This window comes from Desmodus rotundus, chromosome 8 (genome assembly GCF_022682495.2).
Source record: "Desmodus rotundus isolate HL8 chromosome 8, HLdesRot8A.1, whole genome shotgun sequence".
Classification (NCBI taxonomy): Eukaryota; Metazoa; Chordata; class Mammalia; order Chiroptera; family Phyllostomidae; genus Desmodus; species Desmodus rotundus.
Window position 1 is genome coordinate 128054588 of NC_071394.1, and position 22000 is coordinate 128076587.

At 60.9% G+C, this 22000-nt stretch overlaps 2 protein-coding genes across 6 annotated transcripts in view; one reads left to right on the forward strand and one right to left on the reverse strand.

The window, feature by feature from the left end:
* Positions 1 to 112: 112 nt before the first annotated feature.
* Positions 113 to 12638, forward strand: TMEM42 (transmembrane protein 42). Of its 2 annotated transcripts, none has more exons than XM_071222136.1 (3): positions 113 to 314; positions 1968 to 2114; positions 8276 to 12638. In XM_071222136.1, exons 1-3 carry the CDS (start codon positions 165 to 167, stop codon positions 8390 to 8392), a joined length of 414 nt encoding a protein of 137 aa, XP_071078237.1. In that variant the 5' UTR covers positions 113 to 164; the 3' UTR covers positions 8393 to 12638. The 2 variants fall into 2 exon arrangements, with proteins under 2 accessions (XP_071078237.1, XP_024421986.2); XM_024566218.3 differs by lacking the exon at positions 8276 to 12638 and adding an exon at positions 2784 to 4802.
* ZDHHC3 (zinc finger DHHC-type palmitoyltransferase 3) overlaps positions 5654 to 22000 on the reverse strand; it is a 38197-nt gene continuing 21850 nt past the window's right edge. For 2 of the 4 annotated variants that reach the window (XM_024566040.4, XM_045199724.3), the window contains exons 4-7: positions 19072 to 19168; positions 18560 to 18641; positions 16221 to 16351; positions 5654 to 7400 (exon numbers count right to left, since the gene is read on the reverse strand). In XM_024566040.4, coding sequence (XP_024421808.1) covers positions 7149 to 7400; positions 16221 to 16351; positions 18560 to 18641; positions 19072 to 19168 — 562 coding nt within the window. In that variant the 3' untranslated portion in view covers positions 5654 to 7148. Of the gene's footprint in view, positions 7401 to 12753; positions 14277 to 16220; positions 16352 to 18365; positions 18480 to 18559; positions 18642 to 19071; positions 19169 to 22000 lie in introns of those variants that run through there. The other 2 variants (XM_045199725.3, XM_053930471.2) reach the window with 2 other exon arrangements.

Below are 22000 nucleotides of genomic sequence, written 5' to 3' on the forward strand. Positions count from 1 at the left end.
CCTCTGGTAGCCCCGCCCCGCCCCTGCGAGGCCCTCGCAAGGCCCGCATTGGCCTTCCCGCTCACGTGAGCTCTGCATCACGTGAGGCCAAGGTCCAATCCCGGCGCGCGCTCAGCTCTTTGGGTGGTGGGCCAGGCGGGCGCGAGGAGAGGCGTCTGTGGGCTATGGCCTACCCCGACACCCCAGCGGGGTTCTCCCCGCACCTCCAGGCGGGCGCGATGCGGCGCCGCTTCTGGGGCGTGTTCAACTGCTTGTGTGCCGGCGCGTTCGGGGCCCTGGCCGCCGCCTCCGCCAAGCTGGCCTTCAGCAGCGAGGTGGAGCCCGGGGCGCGGCCGCGGCGGGCGGGCTGGCTGGTGGTTTGGGCGGCGGACGGGCGCTGCGAGGCCGAGGGGCTTCGAGTGGGGCGGGGCTGGGGGCGCAGGGGCCGCCTCATCCCCGCCGTTCTGTTTGGCCGCGTCCGCAGCGGGGCGCTGCAGCCACCTGGGATGAGCGAGCATCCCTCTACTCCTGTCGCGTGTGGGGTACCAGTGTAGGCCGTAGGAGAGGTCGAGGACCAAAAATCTGCCCTCCGATGGGGCTAGCTCGCTCTTGGGGAAGACGCACACCTCCTACATCTACTCTCTGCCTCTCATTTTAAGCCCCGTGTGTTTGAACATTTCCACGTGACTCAAGGTGAGAAGCCTGTTGCCCATCTCATTATTCCGTAATTAACGGGTGTTTTGACCTGTCTGCCCTGCTGCCAGAAAACTGGAGAGTTTGGGATGCATTCTGGACACTCCCCTGATGTTGAGAACCCTTAAACTGCCTCCCTGCGCCTGTTGACCCGTACCACCTTGCCTCACCCATCCCTAGTCTACCACCCAGGGCGAGACCCTGCCCTGCACTGGGGACACACTGATTCTGTACGTTTAAGCCTAGTTAGGGCTAATCCCCGGGGCCCGAGGAACTGTCTGCCTGCAGGTGGGCTGCTACCTCCAAACCAGGCAAAGAGCCTGTGTGTCCTTTGTGTGGAAGGCTTCTGAAGATCCTCTCTCTTCTCAAGGCTGTCACCTTTAGAGAGAGAGAGAGCCCTACGGTGTGTGGCTCAGTGGATTGAGCGCAGGCCTGGGAACCCAGCCAGGGCACAAGTCTGGATTGCAACCTGGCCCCCAGTTGGGGTGTGTGAGAGGCAACAGATTGATGTTTCTCTCCCTCTCTTTCACCCTGCCTTCCCCTCTCTAAAATAAATAAATACAATCTTTAAAAAAATAAAAAGAGGAGACTCTGCGAGTTCTCCAAGTGATGCCTGGGACCACCAGCCAGATAGTCCCAAGAGGTTTTCCTGGCGCAGGGCTGTGTCCTGGTTAAGAGCAGGAGTCACCCAGCCTGGGTTTGAATCCTGGTGGCTCCCTGTGGCACTTTAGGCAAGTTATGTAATGCCTCAGATTCTCCACCTATGAAATGAAGGTAAGGAACACACGAGAAGGCACTTAGAACACTTAGCACAGGGCCTGGGCAGAGTGAAAGCTCAGGAGTGCCTGAGGGGGATGTGGCCTGCACTGAACAGGAGAGCCGCGACTGAGTCACGCTCTGCCCGATCTGGGGGAGTGGGGACTCTGCCCCTGGTGGACGGTGCCTCACACCCGATAAAAACTATGTGGTCCCTGGGGACCGAACTTCCTGCTCTGGTCACTGTGGGACCAATGAAGAGTGGCGTTCAGTCGAAAGTACTGGTTGTGGGTTAGCATTGTACTTCTGCTCCAGGTCAACATGGCCAGGAAGATGGCCAAGGAAGTGTCATCTCTGAGTTTGTTTCAGCCATAAAAGGGACACACTGTCCTCTGAGGGCTAAATGATGTCCTGGTGGGAAAGCTCGGAGACTCCCCTGGGCTGTGGTGGGATCTCAGTGGGGGCCCAGCTGCCAGTGACTGTGACCCTGGAGTGCTGTGAGGGGCTGGGCCTGGCCACAGTGACGCCTTCTCCCGCAGGTGCACGTGGGCTTCTGTGCCTTGGGCATTGCTGTGATGGCCGCCACCAACTCACTGATGTGGACGTTCTTTAGTCGGGGGCTCAGTTTCTCCATGTCGTCAGCCGTTGCATCTGTTACAGTGACTTTTTCGAACATCCTGAGCTCGGTGAGTAGCCAGAGGGTGCAGTCCCCCTGTCCCAAACGTGGGTTCTGGGTGGGGTATCCATGGGTGACCCCTGCTGCCCTGGATAGGAGAGGGGTCAGGGACTGAAGCAGAGGGTGGGCTGTGGCTCAACCCTGCTGGCTCTTCCTCTGGTCTCTCAAACTGAGGGATACCAAGTTAGATTGGCATGAAGTCCAACGGAGAAGCCACCCCGCGTGCCTCGGCTCCAGGCCAGAGCCCTCCTTCCCGTCTGCGCACCACCTGGTGTCTCCTAGGGGCCTTCCCACTCCGGCGTGAGATGCGGAGGGCCTAGGTTCCCTCCCCTGGTGGCCTGAGGGCAGCCAGGTGGGCTGAGCCCAGTCAGTCCTGCAGGAGGGGAGGGAGGATGTGGCGGGCCAGCTGGGGTCAGCAGGCACCAGGTGCCAGCTGCTGGCCTCTGCTGGTCTTACGCACTTTGCTGGGGTCTGATGCTGTGAGGAAGGTGCCCTCCCCACTTCTGCAGGTGAGGCCACAATGAGTAGAATGACGTGCTGAAGGCGACAGCAAGGTTTCAAGCCCAAGACTTGCAGCTCCAGGCCTTCCCTCCTGCCCCAGGAGGGCAGCCAGCCCCCGGGGAGCAGGGTCGGCCCACCCGCTGAGTCTCTGGGCCTCACAGCTGTCTCTGTCCCGCAGGCCTTCCTGGGTTTCCTGCTGTACGGCGAGTGCCAGGAGGTCCTGTGGTGGGGCGGCGTGTTCCTCATCCTCTGCGGGCTCATCCTGGTCCACAGGAGCCTGCTGCCGACCCAGAAGGCCCTTTCTCACAAGCAGCAGTAGCGTCGGGTGGCTGCGTGGGTCAGCTGGAGAGGTGGCGGTGGTGGCTCAGGTGCGGGCTGGCGCGTGGGAACCCCTCCCAGGTGATCTGGGGTGCAGCCTTCCGACTGTCAAGCAAAAGGAGATGCTGCCAAGGGCAGCAGGCTCTGCCCCAGCGGCCTTGAGGGCCGACAGCCCCGGCTTCTGTGGGGGAACTGTGTGCAGGAGGGCGCTGCCTGATGTGAGCTGGTGCATCCGCACAGAGCTTTGACGCTCGCCCTCCCGGGCAGCCCAGGGGCCTTGGCGGATGCTGGGACCCCGGAGTGGTCTGCCACGTGGACAGAACCACACTGTCATCGCAGCCCTGTGGCCCGACAAAGGCTAGTTCCGTCCCACTAGAATCAGTGACTGGCGGGGCTTTCTGACAACTTCTTGCCAGTGTGATGCGCCGTCTGGGTCACGCTTCTGAGTTAAGGCCAGAGAAGGGAGACTGGGTTCACGCTCTTTTGTAAATGAAAACCACCGGGTGCGGAGCCCCAAGTCTTTCCTACATTTATTTTCCCTTCCTGGTATTTTGCAGTTCATGGGGTGCAGTTGCCAGCCTCCCACCTCCGGGACCTGCCAGGAGCATGGTCCCTTCTGACGCCAGCCAGGCGGGCGCCCCTCAAATCCAGGAGGGCGCGCCCATTCTCTCGGTACTCACGGGAGAAGGTTGACCTTGTTTTGGGGACCAGGTTTTATTTCACTTGTTAGGAAGGAAGCTGGCCCGGAGGTTGCTCTCACTCCTCATTTCACCTGTAGGCCCCTTCTGTCCCTGGATTACCTTCCCTAGATCCTTGGGAGTTTCGTGCTCGCACCATGTAATTGTAGTCCGAGCTCAGTGTCTGTATGCTGCCTGCACACGGCTCCAAGTGTGGCGCTCACCTGTTCCAGTTCCCCCAGGGCTCCCCTGGGTGTCTGAGGGCCCACCTGCACCTGACCGCTGGCCCCAGGTCTTCTTCAAACATTCCCTGCTGTCAGAAGGGACTTGGGACCAGGAGGCTGGGGGAGAGAAGGGGCACGTCCAGGCCGGTCCCCCCTCTCTGTGCATGTAGCATCTTCATTGCCCTCCACTCATTGCCCAGGGCCAGGTGGGCTTTCTGGAATTACCATGGCTCCTGCTTATTGGGATCTGACCCCAGCCCACCTCTCCCGAGATTCTCTCTCTCTTGCTGCCTTCTCAGTACCCCCAGGATTCAGCCTGGGCACCCCAGTGTTTAGAAGTCAGGGAGATGTGGAGGAACTAGCTGGATGAGCAGGCAAGTGTGGTGTCCTGGGAGCACCCACAGAAAAAGGCTGCCGTCCCCCAGGCTAACGCTGAGGGTCACGTAAAGAGGAGATGGAGAAATGGCCACCGGTTGGGGGGAGAGAAGACTGACGAGAGCAGCGTTGAGGGGTGGGAGGAATGGTGGGCCGTTGCCAACATCCCTTCCTGATCAAAACATCCAACAAACTGGGATTAGAAGGAAACTTTTTTGCGTGACAAGCCCACAGTGAGCACCCCACACAGTGGTGAAACGTGAAGAGCTGTCCCTCAGGGTCAGGAACAGATAGGACAGTGGAGTGTGCCATCTGCACATGCCACTGGGCGTTCCAGCCAGAGCACCTAGGCCTGGAGGAAAGGCCATTGGAAGGAAGAGGAAGGTTGCCACTTCAGAGTGACGTGATCTCCCTTGTAGAAAACTAGATTCCAGGGGGAGCCTGCCCTGTTCTCAGAAGCCTCACGCAGGCCCAGGGGAGGGAGGCTCCACGTCCAGCAGCAACCGCTCCCTCTGCCGTCCTGGGAAGCCCTTCCCGATCTGCCCTCCAGACCTGCTCAGATGATCGATACACTCTTCATTAAATGCCACTGCTGCAGGAGGACTGGTCCCCGGGTCGCTTCTTTCAGCAAACAGGCTTCTTAGCATTTTCTGCTGGGGGGTCAGGTGGGCCCTTGGGGAGCCATCAGATCCTCTGAGCTTCCCAGGGGAGGAAGCTGGGGACTTCCTCTCTGAGGGGCCGGACTTCTTTACTCAGGGCCCTGTTCAGGACACCCAGCCCCTCCCCCAAAGGCTGTAACCCCCCAATGGAACACTGCCCGGCAGGGGTCCGTGTGTGAGTTGAATGAAGGTTAGTTTGTAATGTACATGACCTTCGGGTGGTGGGCTGGGTGCTCTTGCCCCAAATGCCCACCTCCCTGACACACAGTAGGTGCTTAATACATGCTCACTGCACACGAGGCGTTTCCTCCTTGTGCTAAAGGGTCTGGTTAGCGACTGCCCACATGCAGCCGGTGCCTGTGTGTGACACTCGTCTCCCATGCGGGAAATGGGAGGACAGAGGCTTGGGGTGACCCTGAGGAAGGACACTGCCCGGGGCCTGGACTGGGACCTGCTGCAGAAGACAGGAGACTCCAGCCCCCGAGGTCACACAAAGAGCTTTTTATTGAGAGGACCGTGGAGGTGCCGGCCTCCCGCCCAGCAGAACGTAATGATCTGACGTCAGCTGCAGTGCTTTCCACTGGAGGCCAAGTGGAATGTTAGGCTGTCAACAGCCACCAGAGACAAGGCCACGCGTCGCTGGTGTGAGGACAGGAGGCTTGCAGTTGAACGGGCGGTCCAGTCCTCCCAGAAGGGGCCCTGCTGTGGGTGGGGCCTGGCCCAGAGACGGGCTCCGCAGGGCTGACTGCAGGCTAAGTGCCTGTCCCCAGTGGGTCTGAACACAGGATGGCTTTCAGGCCAAGCTGGTTCCGAGGAAAAGCAGTTTCAAGCACGTTGTCTCGGGACCTGGGGCTTATTCAGCCCACACCTGGGACCTGGCCTGAGCTCTGCAGGGGCCAGCAAACCCTCTTCGCTTATTCTGAACGCTAACCCGGCCGCCTCAGGGACTCCCAGGGGCGGCACTGCATCCCTCCCTGGTGTCCACCGTGCTGACCCCCCCGGGGCTGCCTTCTGGGTTAGCACAAGCACCGCCGCCACCTCGGAGAACGGCTCTCCTGAAGCGGGAGCTGCTGTGCCCTGCCCTGGAGCCACATCCACAGGCTTCAGGGCCGACCAGGGCTCCTCTCGCCATTGTTAGTAAGTGCCAGAGCTGACGTCCCGAAAGCAGCCTGTGTCCCGTTCTGGGCGTGCGCCAGAGCCTGCCCATCACCCTCTCCTGGGACTCGGCAGGGCACTGTGAGCAGTGGATGGGGTAGCTCTGTGGACACCGGCCCCTTAGCCATGACCCCTGGAGCCTGGTGGGTCATCAGGTGTCGGCAGGTGCTGCAGGCCCCTTGGGACCAGGACGTGTGCATTCCTGTCTGGAGCTGGGATGGGGGGGCGGTGCTGACAGACTGCACACTGGTGGGCAGTGCACCAGAGAGAACGGGCCTATGCGGGCACGGGAACCCACTCTTGTGCAAACTGGAGCCCGAACCCCTCTGTGCAGAAGATGCTTTCCCAGCGACCACTGAGGTGGGGTTCCCCCTGCTCAGGCCTTCAGGCTTCACATGGAGTGACTAGGGTCCTGGCCTCCTGATAGAGTGTCTGGAGTGGGGGGGGAGGTGGTCTGTCTTCCTGGTTCATCGACCTGTAGGCCTGGGCCACCTCCCACCCGCTCAGAGACAAGAGGGGCTCGATCTTGGGGGAAATGGCCTGAAACACAGGCCAGATTTCTGGTTAGTTCTGGCCTGGGGGTTGTTAAGACTCCTTCCAGGAGGGAGAATAAAACGAAGTTCCCATGGGACAGTCTGGAGACTCCCCAGTAGTCCTAAATGGATGCCCCCCCACCTGTGAAGGGACAGATTGTATCCTCAAGGCAGGACTTGGTGAGGGTTCGGCGTCCATGGGACGGGAGCTGAGTTTGTAGCCCGCAAGGGGGCCCGCCTGTCCCTTGCAGGGAGCTGGGTCTGCCGGGCCTTTCTCCTAACCTAGGCAGGCAGCAGGGGGCGCCCTCTGCAGGGAGCGGCTGGGACCCCTGCACGCAGCTGTGCCAAGAAAACCAAAGGCAAGTTCTTTGCCGCCGCGGGGCTGCCCGTTCCGAGCCCCCTTCGCTGGGCGAGGCTGAGGGGCGCCCGGGCGGGGAGAGCGGCTCCTGGCAGTCCCGCTCCAGACACTCTTCGTAGATGAACTCAGAGACAGCCTCTTGTCCTCCTCTGTCACCCCGGTCCCCCTCCCACATCCACAGACCTGGCCCCACATGGGGAGAGGAAGGAGGGCTGTGGACGGACAGCAGTGCCCACGAGCAGCATCACTCGTCTGTCACCTCCACCGAGTCCTCGGACTTCCTCTCCTGCAGCCTCTCCTCCGTCGTTTCCATGTTGTCTGACATGGATGCCACCTGCCGCACCCAGTCCCCGTCGTTGAGAAGCTCTGGGTGACACGGGCCGGAGAAGGGGTTGAACCAGTTCGGGGAGAAGTTCCCGCCAAAGGTCTCTTGGACCGTCTTCCAGCTGCCCCGGTGCTCCCTGGGCTGGTGCTTTCGTTTGAGGCGCTCAATGCCCTGGGGAGACAAGGAGGTCCGGGGGGTCAGCAAGGCCCCCCAGCCCTGGCACAGCAGAGCACTGATGCCCCTCTGAGGGCTGCCGGGGTGCAGTGGGGAGCAGGGTGGAGGGTCCCAGCAAGCAGGACCTTCACGTGACCCAGGCTGCGCTTCCCACCCCCTCCCGCAGGGGCGAGGGCGGCCTGGCCTCACTAAGTGGGGCCAGCTGTGCCCAGGGCCCAGGTGGGTTGGGGCCGAGGAGCAGCACCTGAGGCCTCTGGGGCGTGAGCTGGGCCACCTGTCTTGAGACCACTGAGAAGGTGACCCTCCCTTAGCATTCTGGGCCACTCCCCCCACGGCAGGCAGGACACGCAGCCATCTTAGCGCGGAGAAAGAGGACAGGGTGAAGGGGCCAGCGTGGGGTACAAACAGCACGTGAGGAGAGGGGGCGGAGGTGTGCGGCCCAAGACGACATGCAGCGGGCGGCCGGGGGGCGCTTGGGTTGCTGTGGGGAGGCGGAGGCTGGTGTGGGCCTGCTCATGCGGTGGACACGCCCTGCGGCCTCTCCCAAGCTGCCCACTCACCTGCCTCTGGGTGTCGGCTGCAGCTCGGCCACCAGGCCACAGCAAGAGGGTGTTGGGTAAAGGGGGAAGCCCCAGGTCAAAGGCTCACAACAGCCTCCACAGAGGCTTTGACCCCCAGCGGGGAAGGACGAGGACTCTGCCTTCTCCACCTCCTCTGGAAGCCAAGGGAATGCGCCGCGGTTTGCCAGGCGTGAGGACGGTCCACTCCTGTGGCTCCCACCTCCAAGCGATCGCCACGTCCCTAGTTCTGGGTTTTCTCTCCTTTCCCACACGAGGCCCTACGTAACTGGTCTAACCCTTTCTGTTATGCAGAGAGAGAGACCAAGGCGCACACAGATCCGACCACACCCCGGGCCGTTCTCCGGCTCCTCCTTCCCACACCGGCTCAGAGGTTTAAGTTTCTTGGCTTTCGGAAACACTGTGGCTTAAAGAATTTGATTTCAAAATATCCCCTCATAAGATACTTATTAATTACAAAGGGCAGTAACTTTCCAGTACGGAAACTTTGCAGGTACCACCTTAACCAAGTCAAAGCTAAGGGCCCCTGTGCGGAGAAAGTCACAGGCCCTCAGCGCGGTTGCGGCCCAAACACCAACCCCAGGGAGACAAACGCAGCGGGGGTAGTTCTCGGAAATCCAGGCTCGTAGTCTTCGGAGGGTCCGAGTCTGATGAAGATGTTGAGAACCAGATAGAAGTGGTGGTTGCGCAATGTTATGAAAGCAACGAATGGCCGAGTTGCACTGTAGAGTGGTTGGGTTATGTTGTGTGAATTTCACCTAAAAAAGAAAGTTCGGGAAAGACAAGGAAGACAAGGAGCTCTGGCCGGCCCGCGGGGACTAGGGGCATGCTAAGTGATGCGCACGGCATCCGGGACGGAAAGAACGTCAGTGAGACAGCTGGGAGGCCTGAGTAGAGCCCGCGGGTTGGTTGGCAGTGTGGCGCCCATGCATCTGCAGGTTGCTCGGTCTGCACCACGGCTACATGAAATGTCTCCACTGGAAAGACGGACTGGAGGGCAACGGGAGCTCCTTGTACTATTCCCACCACTTGTTAGGTCTGAAGTTATTTTACAATAAAAGCGAAGGCAACCTGAGGCAGCTCCGTGCACTGCAGTCTCGGACGCTGCGTTAATAATGAAGTAGGAGACAATCGAAATGTCGGACAATGATGGCTGTGGAGTTTAGCCTGTAAAGCAGGACACTACGCAATATGACGAGTGGCGTTAATACATTTTTACACGACATCGGGAAATCTGGCCCTCGTGGTGACAAGGGATACAAGACATCCTCATGGCACCTGAGGTTCCCTTTGGGGACGGGGTTCCACATTTGTTTATGTTTGCAAACTTCCCACACGTCCCAGTTTCCACCAATGCACAGGTGTTCCTTCTATAACCAGAACAGGTGACGCTGTTTCAGAAAATGGATCCCGTTGACGGTGCTGAAGGAGCCCCACCTGGGTCAGGAGTACGGGGCGCCACGTGGCTCGTGGCCAGATCCCCCGCCAGTCTTCCCTGCTGAGCAGAAGCAGCAGTGGCCAACTGAGGCGACTTACTTTGGGGACCCAGCATTGCTCTCCTGGGTGACCATCTGCAGTGTGTTAGGAGGGGTGTTTAAACCACAGTTGCGGGGTATTGGGACGTCACCACGTGGCTGCCCAAGCTGCCCAGGGGCCCACCAGAAATGGCCAATGGGCTGCATGCACACCGACGGGGCTCGCTCACAGCCAGGACTGCGGATTCTCACAACCACCCAGAGAGGACGTGGGCCCAGTGTCGCCCTTGGCAGACGGGCTGACAGAGGCTGAGAAGCCAGGACAGTGGCGAGAGCTCGCCCTGCTGCTCACGCGTCAAAACCGGGGCTTGCACAGGAGTCCTCTCTGGCCAAGTTGTTTTCATCCTCCCGCACATGCTCGCTCTGCCGGTGCTGACCTCAGGCAGAGAAAAGCCGGGGAGGGAAGTGAAGCGCGAGAGCCCCCAGGATTGCTGGCGTCCGTCCCCCGGCACGTTCCCGACCAGGACTCGTGGATAACACTCGACCTCTTCCACGAGTCCGTGGAGGTGCCCACCGGATGAAGGTCCTCCGTGGTTCAGGGTGTCAGCTCTGAGTCTGGAGAGAAGAAATGCCAACACATCTGCAGCGTAAAAGGCCCGAAATCCTGAACCCTCAGGCTCGGGAGGAGCCCACGGGGTTACTTTTTCCTGGAAAGACTCAGTTTGGAGTTTTATGTGGATTTAAAGGTGTCCTGAAAGCAAAGTTCTTTTTTTTTTTAAATTGATTTGAGAGACACATCTGTTTGTTGTTCCACTGACTTATGAATTCATTGGTTGACTCTTGTATGAGCCCTGGCTGGGGACTGAACCCACGGCTGGGCGCGTCGGGACGACGCTCTGACCAGAGGAGCCGCCCAGCTGAAGGCCGAGTTCGGAAGCTGGAGGTTCGCAGAGGCAGCAGTCACTCGCACTTCAGGCTGAAGCGACCCACAGCGGTGGATTCCAGGTAAGGGGGCAGCGGCGCAAACCTCTTTCAGGCAGTGTGGGACGTGGGCCTTTTGGGCCTCATCGGCCTGAGGGATGCATGAGCTGTGATCTGTTAACAAAACCACCAACGCCCCAAGATGAATGCCCCAAGACCCTGGGCCCAAGGGCGGCAGAGACTCGGGTATGTGCTCTGTTAGGGCTCAGCTGAGCCACAGAGCCCCATGGGCGTGGAGGTCCCCATGGGCGCCACAGGCCAGGTGGGCACGCGTCTGCCCAGGCTCCGCTACTGACCATTTGGAGCCGCTGCTCCTGCTTGGAGGACCCGCTCTATGTTCTTTCCCCTCCCCCTTCTAGATGGTTCTTCACACAGGGCCCCTTGGCCCAGAGACCCGGCGACAGCTGAGAAGGGCAGGGCTGCCGGCCACTCCGACACTGTGGCACTCAGCTGGCAGGGAGGCCGCAGGCTGTGCGGAAGGGGCTCGGGGCGGGCACACCCGCTCAGCGCCACACCACGCCCAGCAGCACGCAGGGCCACCTGTGGGGCGACCCAAGAGCCCCAGGTGCATTTTCAGACCGGAGCGTGCGTCAGAATCATGGCAGGGCCACTGGAATCAGGATTCCTGGGCGCGACCCGCAGAGCGGGGCCTGAGAACGCGCATTTCTAACACGTTCCCAGGGGCGGCTGTGGCTGCTGCTGGTCTGGGCACCACACGCTAAGATGCCTGTGAACCTCACAGTAAAGAGTCTCAAGTGGAATTCTAGCAAAATCCTGCCGCCTTTGGTATTTAAAGGCCCCTTCTAGGTCGGGATCCCTCACCTCTACTGACCGGCTGGCCCTTAAGGCTGATGCATCGTTAAGTCTCAAAACCAGCTCAACTAAAAACCCAGCCTCCCTGGGTATGGGGTTCCTGCGCGATGTCGCCCCCACAGAGGTCGTTGACAACGGTTTCTGAACTGACCTCTCCTGGAAGATTCCTGCAGCCGGGCGGATTTTAACTTCTAAGCAGCCTAGCCAGAATGAGCAAAAGCTGGTAGCTCAGGGTGTCTCACTTCCGGTTCTTCCAGGAAAGGCGTATCACACAGACGCAGTGCTCCTGCCTAACGGGACACTTGGCACCTGTGTGCCCACCCAAGGTCCCTGTGAGCGTGGGATCCCCAAGCCCACGCATACCTGCAGGCTTGTCTGGACCTGGGCCTTTTGCGTTCTGCCTGGTTGCTACGAACGTGGGGTCCCCTAACTCAACGAGCCAGGTCACCTCCCTCTTCTTTGCTCCCTTCCGCTCTGCAGGGGCCACGTTCTGACGGACTGTGGCTACTACCGGCCCATCTCCCACGTGTGCGCCCTTCAGTGCTGTCCCGGCTCCTGGGCCGCCTTTGTGTGGAGACGTGGCCTCTCTCACCGACGCCTGGGAAACTGAGGAGCGCCTGGGAAACTGAGGAGCGCTGGGGCGGCCCCACCCCTCCTGGGTGGACCGGGAAGGGGGGTGGCTGGAGACCAGTCTCCCTCCCGCAGCAGGAGGAGGACCAGCGCAGCAGCACTGCCTCCCAAGGTGCAGACCCGAGGGGCCTGAGCAGGGCCAGAGCCCTCTAGGCCACTCATGAGTCATTTAACAGCCATACTTCCACACCCCTAAGCGGTCGGTTTAAAGAAATAAAAGCGGCCCTGGCTGCTTTTGTGCTCAGTGGGTTGGGCGCCATCCCACAAACGGAAAGGCCGCTGATCGGATTCCCCGTCAGGGCACATGCCTGGTTGCGGGCCAGGTCCCCAGCTGGGGCGTGCGAGAGGCAATCGATCAATGTTTCTCTCACATCGATGTTTAATCTCCCTCCCTTCCCCTCTCTCTAAAAAAATTAAAATCTTGAAAAACAAGCGTGAGGGAAACCCATGCTATAAACTAGAGTTAGAAGGAGACCTCAGCCTTGACCGCCACACAGACCGCAGCAGGAAGCGAGTCCCGGGGAGCTGACTGTGGCCACCGAGAGCTCTCTGGGTATAAGCGCCGAGGGGGTGTCAGGAGCTGAGGAGGTGGCAGCGACTCCCTCTGGCTTTCGGCTGCGTGGCCAAGGAAAGGGCCTGTCCCCCAGGCCCAACCCTGGAGGCTGAGAAGCCGAGTGCAGGGACGGGACGGAGCCGCAGAGAGCCAGAGGAGAGGAGGCTGGCGGGGCAAGCTTGCTCCTGAGGGGGACCTAGCGTCCTTCAGAGGGGCAGCACACACACGCACGTCCTCTAAAAGCAGTGGAAAGGAGCCCCAGCCCGCGCACTCCCTGGCCCTGGCCTTGGCAACGCTGTCAGAGAGCGGGCTGCGGCAGAACAGGTTTTGGAAAACTTTTATTGCGTTTTGTCTCCAGGTGGAAGCACTGACAACTGAAAGAGGCGTGTTCCACTCACTTTCCTGAAAAATCACATGGCTAGATTCACGGTCTCCCTATCCGAGACTGGATTTATAGACCTTACCCCCCACCCCCCAAGCAAGAGCTAAAAAAGGTTTGTGGCGATTGCTTAAAAAAAACCAACCAGTGCGTGAGAACTCAGATGGACAGTATTCAGGTTTCGGTGGTTTGCACGTGACCGGCACTCTGTCCTCACCAATCCCACAATCCTCAGGCTTTCCTCTTGCAAATGAGACTCGCAGCAGGAGGTGCCTCCTGGGAAAAGCTGGGGTGGGGGTGGGGGGCTGGCATCAGCGCCCTTGAGTCTTGGTCAGCCCCAGGCCAGGGCAGCAGCCTCCCAGGTTGGAATACAGACAGGAGGTGGGTGCGCGCACATTTAAGGGTCGGATGATCAGAAAGCGAACCGGCTTTGGCGACTTACGAAGTGAGGAAGATGGGGTGACGGCGGGGCTGCAGGTGTTGCGGCAGCCGCCCCGCTGCTGCTTCTCGCTAGGGGGCAGGGAGGTGGAGTGTGAGAGAGCGAGTGGACGGAACAGAGGGAAACGGAGCTCGCCTGAAATCACGCGGTTTTTCCCTTCTTTTGATTGTGTAAGGCATTTTGAACTGGAAAGACTTCTTCCCTTCACACTCCTCCAGCTAATCAGAGGGAATATAACTGGTGACTCGGAACACAAACACGCCCCTGCCACCCCCGCCCGTCACACAGGCACCCGAGTCCATAAAGCACAAGGCAGGCGACCGACTTCGTGGATCAGGAGGCAAACTGCATCCACATGGGGGACGAGGCCTCGGCATCAAGGGCCCTCCCACGCCTCCAGCCCTGCCCCTGCCCCCTGGGCCACACGGGACAAGCATCCGTCTTCTTCGGGGCTTCAGTCCCACTGGGGCGCCCGCCGCCACCTCCTGGGCAGGGGCGGTCGGGGCCCTCCTGCGCCTCTGTCCACCACCAGCGTCACGTCTTGGTTAGTAGGAGGGCGTGGCCCGCAGACAGCACCCTCTGCGTTAGTCAGGCCAGACAGACAGCAGAGAGGAGACCAGAGGCCAGAGAAGTGATTTTGAAAAGGAAAACAGAAGAGCAGCTTCAGTTGCCAGAAAACAGAAAGGATGACCTTTAAAAAATAAAACATGGGGACTTTTTTTTCTCTGCAATGCTCAGCCATTTCACTCGAGACATAAAAACGCTCGAGAGGAGCTGCTTTGCTTTCTTGGTGTGGACACTCGTGAGACCGGCTGGCGGCCGTGCGGTGGTGGGTCTGTCTGGGCGGCAACGCCGGCCGCGGTCCTTCAGACCACGTACTGGGACGGGTCTGCCTTCCCTTGGTCTGGCGTGGCAAAGGGGCTGGCCCAGCCTAGAGAGAAGGGGTGGCCGAAAACGGCTTTCATGTTCATCCATTTTGTTTTTTTAGCCCATCTTCTCTCTTCCTTTTTCAATTGTTCTATTCCCTGAAAACAAGAACAATCACACTTTCAGTCAAGTGCTTCACTGCTCGGGGTTCAGGGGAGGGATGTCCATTAGCTCGAAGGGAATGGGGTCAACGCTTCCTTTTTAGCCATAAAGCTAACTGCATGATACATTTTCTTTCCTTTCTCGCATAAAAAGTGTCTTTAAAAAATCATGCTTTTGGGTGGGGAGGCAGATATTTGTAAGTCCTTCCAGGAATGGCGGGACACGAGCAGCCCAGGAGCATCCAGGCCTGCCCGCCCGGGGGCCTGGGGGGCTGGGGCCCGGGCTGGGCAGGGAGTGGGGCCCCACGATGGCTGTCCTCCAGGGACCGGCCCGCAGGAGTCTTAAGTTACTATGACCACTTTGCAGACAAAAAAAAGGAGCGAGTGAAAGGGCTGTGGCCCGGGCAGACACGCCAGCCCGGGGGTCAGGAGGCACAGCTCAGAAGGCGGGACAGGAGGGGGACAGGCTGCGTCGGGGGGAAGTCGCCAGAGGAGGCGGAGATGGTTAGTACAGGTTAGAGGGCCACACGGGCAGACCGGTCAGCCTCAGTCACAGCAAGATCTTCCCAGGGCTCCTGTGGGGAGCAGTGTGGCACGGCCACCTCAGCAGTTGTCACAGAGCCCGCGTCGCCCCGACCGTGGGGCCGGTCAGAGGGCGGGGCCGGAGCATGTGCCCCTGCCAGAGGGGCAGGAGAGCAGCAGCCTGGCTGGAGCTGGCTGGGGTCTGGGCCCTGGTGAGGCGGCCAGCCGTGGGGCTGAGGGGACAGCCAGTCCAGCCTGCGTCTCTGTCTTCAGCCTAGGGGCCTGGGATGGACAGAGGTGAAGGGAAGACCCTGTTTCCCGTGAGCTGTGGGGCCCGCCCTTTCTTCTGTGCTCTCCAGCACGATCGTTTGATCCCTCGGGAAGAACATTGGGGGCCAGGCCAGAGCACTCTCCTCTGCGCCCCCAGAACACGCCTGCGTGCCTGGCAGTCCCCTCCCGTTCCCTGCAGTCCTTCCACAGAGAAGCTGGTTGTGTTTACCGCGGGGCCCCCAGCAGCATCTTTGCCCCTGGCTAGCACTGTCAGAGCCTCTTTGGAGTTGCTATGAGCCCCCAGCCTTCTAAGCCGTCGGGAGTTCCCACAGGGCCAAACAATGGCACCCTGGCAGCCGGGCAGCATCACCCACATGAGCTCTGCCACCTGAGGGGCCGGGGAGCCAGGAGGACTGCCTGGAAGCACTCATGGCGCCAGAGCCAAAAAGGGAAGAGATGCTCACATCAGAGTCGTGGGCTGACCACTGTGAGGCCCCTGCACACCTCAGGAGGGGGCAGGAGGTGGCAGTGGCATCCGGGTGGTAGCTCCAGCCTAGCACCTTCAAGGCCCCCAGAGGAGGAGACATGAGTAGGTGGAAGGCAGGGCCAGGGGGAAGCAACAGACGAGAACCAGGGCTGGGCCAGGCAGGGGTTGCTGGCCACTGATTGGGGGGCTCGAGGTGGGGCTGCCTCCCGACTCTGCCCTCAGGACCTGGGCGTGAAGTCACCGCCTCTGGGAAACCAACCCTGCCTACGCCTGTGGGGTCAGAGGGCCCCTGGCCCACCACCCTGTCCCCAGGCCTGCGGCCCCACTGGGAGGAGTCCCAGTGCTCAGCAGAGCGCCCGGCTCAGAGAAGTGACGGTGGAGCCACCGTGGGAGGGCGGAAGGACCGGTGACAGAGGGAACCCGTCACCAAGGCTGCGGGGCCGTTCCTGGTGCGACCTTCTGTGCCAGCCCCGAGGGGGAGGACTCGTGTGGGCACGGAGACCAGTGATGCTGCGCGTTGGGGAAGGTGCCCGCAGGTCCCGGGGGCAGGGGCTGCAGGGCCTGCCAGCAGCCCACCCAGCAGCCCCTGCCCCCGGCCTCCCCCGGCCTCCCCCGCCCCGCCCCGAGCCGCGCGGCGGCAGGTGGGCAGGGCAGCTGCTCACCGTCTCATCTGTGCAGATGGAGTGCACCTGGGTCCCAAACATCACCGACGTGAAGATGAGGAAGAGCAGCCCCTCGAAGCACAGCAGGATGAGCAGGATCACTGTGGTGGGCGGCGAGAAGTAGCTGCACTCTGAAACGAGGGAGGGGCGCGAGGGCTCAGGGCTGCGGCCGGCCGCACGGCTCCCACTCCACCTCAAGCCCCACTCCACCTCAAGCCCCGCCGGGCTCAGGCCTTCCCGGGTGCCCGTCTATGGCCTCCGGGCCTCGGCGAGGACCCCGCTGCCCACACCCGGCCGCACAGACACTCTCACAGGGAAGCCTGCGACAGGCTGGGCCCTGCGTGGCCACCCCTCCCTCACACACCTGTCCTTGCTCACTGCCTCTTCCCTGGCCCTTGAGTGACACCTGTGTCCTCGTGCCAAGCACAGAGCCTGCCCACGGAAGGACCCAGAAAGAACTCAGGGCTGAGGCACAAGGCCTGGCAACACCACAGACAGACCCTCGACTCCTTGGAGAGCATGCTGTGGGCGGCTCGGCTGGGGAGCCCCGTCCAGCCCTGGCGCAGCGGGTTTCTGGGCACTCCCCTTCCAGACGCTGCCCCTTCCGCGCCCCCATCTACTCAGGGGTGAGAGGTTACGAGGCAGCTTTGGGACTTGAAGCTCACCCGGCAGTGACTACTGCCCACCACCCCTCGCCCCAGGAGGGATTGGAGCCTGAGGGCGGGGCCTCAGGAGCACCTGCACCTCGGGGACAGCCAGGCCCCTGGAGCAGGCACTGTCCTGCTCCCGGCCCCTCTGCAAGCCCATGCTGGCCTGGGGTGTGACCCGAGGCAAGTCCTGTCCCTTTCTGGGCCTCTCCTCCTGCCACCTCCCACCACCTTGAAGCAGAGAGCTGGACTAGAGGTGTGCTTTTGTTTTAAGTAGTGGAATCCTTTGTCTGAACAGGAATCGGAGCCCTGACCCACCGATGAGAAAAGTGGAGGTGCTGTGGGACCTGATGACAGGGATGAGCAGGAGGGAGCCCCAGGGGAAGGTGGCCCTGACAGGTGATGGGCCACGCAGACCCGCGCCCTCGCCAAGAGCCGCCCTCGCGGGTCAGGCCCATCGCTTTGGGGTGCTGAGGCTCGAGCCTGGCTCCCTGGCTGGAGAGGGGATCCTGGAGGTCAGTCAGGCCTCACTGAGCTTGGGAAATCAGGGGTAAGTGTCCCCTCAGAGCCGCCCTGCTGGCTTCTGCACAAGAGCTCTAGGCAGGGAGCAAGCTGGGCCCAGGTCTGGGAGCTCGCACTGCCAGTGGCAGGTGGGAACTGTCTGTGATGACACAGTGGCCTTGTCAGACCCCACCACCAGGCCACCAAGGCCATGTCTGGGGGCAAACTGGAGCCCCAGGGCTGAGCAGAACCCGTGTGCTCTGAGAACATTCACCCATGACCTTGCTGGTGACCCCTTGCCCCCCACAATGCAGGACGCATGACCTGCACAGGGCCCCTCATGCCCACCCCTTCCCCCGCCCGCCCCGCCTACGGGCAGACCTCCTCTCCTCTGGCTGGCACTAGAACCCTGCCGGTCAGGACAGCGGGGGACACAGGGCTGTGGACTGAATCGTCAATCATAGCAAGACCACGCCCAGGAAGTCAGCGGGTGCAGGAAGAGCAAAGCTCCTGAAGACGGTGGAGGGGGAAAGGGGGCCCATCGAGGGAAACAGCAGAAATAGGGTGCTTCTGCTGAAGACTCCTCTGCCAGCTCACAGTGCATGTGAAGGGCCCAGCTCAGCAGGTGGCCTCTCTCAAATCTTTGAGTATCTTTAATTTTCTGGTTGGAGTCCCTCCCCCATTGACACATTTGCAGGGGATACTTCTAAAGCAGGAAGAATTTATCTACAATCCCAGTGTAAACTGGTGACCAAGCAGTTATAAATCAACCACCACGAAAAACAAACAAATTAACAAAGCGTCTCCACATCCTAGCCCGAAAGTTAAAAATGAATTTCTGCAGGACTGGAACAAGTGACCTTCGAGTCAAGCGCTTTGTTAAGGACTCGGAACCAGCGTTCTCCTCTCTGGGCAGGGCCCGCCCCCCCCCACCTCGCCTCCAGGCCGCACTCCCTGGGAGGCCCGGGGAGGGGGTCTGGGCAGCTCACTACTGTACCTGCGGGGCTGACTTTAAGGGGCTGCTCTTTTTCAGGAAGGGAGAGTCGGGCCCCTACTGCTGCTTCCCTGGGCAGTCCATAGGCTTGCCGGAGATCTAATGAAGTGAGGGGCCCTGGCACCAGGCTGGAGACAAGGAGCCCACCCGGCTCATGTCACCCCCGCAGTGGGAGGGAGGCCCTGGCTCATACTCACTTGTCCAGTCTTCTTCAAAGCAGTGCAGGAAGTGGAGCCCCACCATGATGAGGGCGTGCAGGGAGATGAGCGCTATGTACATCTGCAACGGGAGGGCGGGGCTGGGTCAGAGTGGGCGAGGGCTCCCCCGCCCCAAAAAAGGCCCATCACCAGGCTTGACCTGGGCGCCAGGGGGCGCTGTGGGCCTGCTGCATCTCCCCATTGGAGGAGTCAGGGCTCAGGGTCCTGACCACCAGCGGCCCCTCCAGCCCCACACTGAGCACGGCCCACCTCCCTGCCTGCCTCCCGACCACTGCCTCCTCCAGCTGCTCAGGCTGCGCACTGCGCTGGGGGCCCAGATAACGGCCCTCTTTTACAGCTAGTGGACTTAAGCTGACTCTGGCTGCTCGAGCACAGGGCTTAGGAACAGGCAGGCCCTCGCTGAGCAAGGAGAGCTGGCTGAAAGGCGGAGGGGAGCCAAGCACTCCACTGGTTCCCTGGGGAATGGGGCAGAACTCGCAGGTGGGACTTACTGTAAACAGGACGAAGTACTTCTGGTTGTTCTCGCCCACGCAGTTATTGACCCAGGGACAGTGGTGGTCCATCTTCCGAATGCACCGCTTACAAACACTGCAACAGCCCACAAGGCAGACCGTCAGGAGGGCCCGGCAGAGGCAGGAGGGCCGCAGGGAACGCAGAGCTGCTCCAGGCAGAGCCTCCTCCTGGGGGTGCACTCCAAGGGGCTGGACGGTGGCCAGGGCCCCCAGGGTCACAGTGGCCCACCAAGGGCTCTTGCTGGACAGAGACATGGGGTGGGGCTGATGTGGCTGCCCCCCCAATGGGACACGGAGCTGAGAACGCATGTGCTTTACTGAGGACAGAATGGAGCAGCAGTTTCGAACTTGACGAGATGGGATGGGAAAACCGCTGCTCCCCATTCCCCAGAGAGACCGAACACCGGGGCAGGCCGGGGCCTCTCGGCTCAGGGAGCTCCTCAGCAGAAACCTCCAGGGAGGGTGTGGCTGCGGGAGGAAAAAGCCCGGGGAGTGCAGAGCTGGGTCCAGTGTGGACAGTCTCAGGGCAGCAGGAAGCCGCCTCCAGGAACCTTTCAGCTCTAAGATAACAACAAAGTTAGCCTCCCCACCTCACCACCCCAAAAGCACAAAGGTCATTTCATTTGCAAATTACTAACTTGTTACTGGGATCCCTTTGGAAGGTTTCAAGCTTACTTAATAGCCAACACCCTGGCCACCCCTTTGAGGACACACCAGCCATAACACGAGACGAGAGCACAAGGCTCGTGGGGCCTTAAAGCTCAAGACAGAAAGGCCCGCCTGCCCACAGACGGGGTCGCCAAACCCGTCCTCTTTTCAGTTTATTAAAATGGTTCCTGAACGTTTATCTTGGGGGCACTTTGTGTTCAAAACAGTTGGAAATGCTATAAATATAAGCTTGGAAATAATACAATTAGATTTCTTTTCTGAAAGTCCCTCGGTTCACGCCAGCTTTTCTTCCCACTCACGTTATCTCAGGCCCCCCGACAGTGCGTGGCCTGGCCCTGCAGGAAGGGCTGGCCTCGCGCTCTGCTGGAGCGGGCAGGGCTCCCGTGGGTGAGGAGTGAGCTGTTCCTGGGCCACTCTGAGGGGGGCCCACTCAGAGGGGGGCTGCTGGGACCTGTGACACGGATGTGACCTGCGACGCGGAGCCACAGGGCTCACCCCACCCCCAGGAGGAGGGCGGCCTTTTCTGAGCAGGGCGTCTGCTGTGGGGGCAAGGCACCGGGTCGGCTGAGCCACCCTGGTCGCGCGGGCTAACCTGAGCCTCCAGCCACCGTCCACAGGAAATAAGCACGGACACAAAGCAGCAGCGAGAACGGACGCGGCAGGTGCAGACCAGCGTTGGAGTCATTCTGGTCTCCACCCTCTTCCTCTCTACAACCTCAAAGGGTCACACCTCAGGGATGCTGGCCCAGCTTCAGAACCCCCCAGGGCCAAGAGCGCTGGGCGAGAAGGGGAGGCACGCAGGGGGCGTGGGCAAAGTAAAGAGAAAGTCGGACGCTAGCAACCCCAGGGCCCGTGCTCGCTCGCTCCCCTGCCCCGTGCTGCCAATTTACAAGACGCACGCGAATAATGCACATGGGGTGGGCAAACGGAGGCTGACAGCTGTGAGCGCACAAGACTTTATTTTTGTGTTACTATTTATTAATTGCTGTATTATCGATTCGATTGGTAATGCTCGTTCCCGCCATGAATGTGTGCAGTGCCGGCCAGCAGGCAGTGAGAGCGCGCTCCCTGCGACTCGGCTGGCCGCCAGGTCCCCATCCCTCCTGGGAGCCCCCACCTCGGAGGCCTTCTCGGGACAAGTCCATCCCAGACAATCAGCCCTGGGGGTTCTGAGCCCCCACCGTGTGGGGAACAAACTCCTGAGGGGAACCACCTCCCGCCTGGCTCGAGGCTCTGGAGCACTTTCTCTTCCGTGACACTTAGTTCTAAGAGGGTTTCAAGTGGGTGCTCCGGGGCCCTGTTTGCTCAGCAGCAGAGGGGCGCCCACTGGCTGGACATCCGCCAAGCGCTGCGGAGCACTGACCCACACTCTCGGCAAACCCGTGCCCTGTTCTCCCGGCCTCTCTGGAGGGACCAGGCGTGCCCCGGGGAAGCTGACCCGCACATGGGCCTCTGTCTCACCAGCCAAATCAGAGAACTAATCCTCAGGCAGCAGGGACAGGGAGTCCAGCCCTCTGAGAGCTGCAGAACTTGTCCAGAGCACTGGTCTGTGTGTGCGGTTTACAAAGACACGAAATGCCAAGGCAGCCCCCCCACCCCGCCGGGTGGTGGCACATGTACGTGTGAATGTGTGAGTGTCTGTCCATGCTGGTGGTTGGAGGCACAGTGCAGAGGCCGGCTCCCCCACTGCTCCCAGAACATCCAGCCTGCAGGGCTCTAGGGCTGGGGCCTGCAGGGGGGTCCTTGAGCAGGTCAGTGAAGGACAGCCCAGGCCCAGGGTGGTGGCAGCCCACACCCTGCCGGGCTGTTCCACTGTGAGCACCATCTGTCACAAGGAGGATGAAAACATGTGGGCCTCCCACCACCTCTGACACCCCACTGGGGAATCGGCCACCTCAGCATCAGCCCTCTTCCAGCCCCCACAGCCCAGTGAGTGGGGGCTCAGTGGGCCCCCTCCCTGGGCACAGAAGGGCAGCCCACGCACAGCGGCCAGGTCAGGCTCCCTGAGGGCCCCTCCCTGACTCTGGCCACTTCTCTGCGGCACCTCCATCTGCCCTCTCTGGGCACAGCCCTCGGGCGCCATGTCCGAGTCCCCTATGCCAGGGCTGTAGGCGGGGGCTCCGGGCACGGGCCCCCAGTGCCTGGCAGCGAGTCCTAAGCATGCAGGGTCAGTCACGGGAAGGACCGCGCATCTTGAGTGGAGGGTTTCCCAGGCCCCTTCCAGGTGTTTAAACCACTG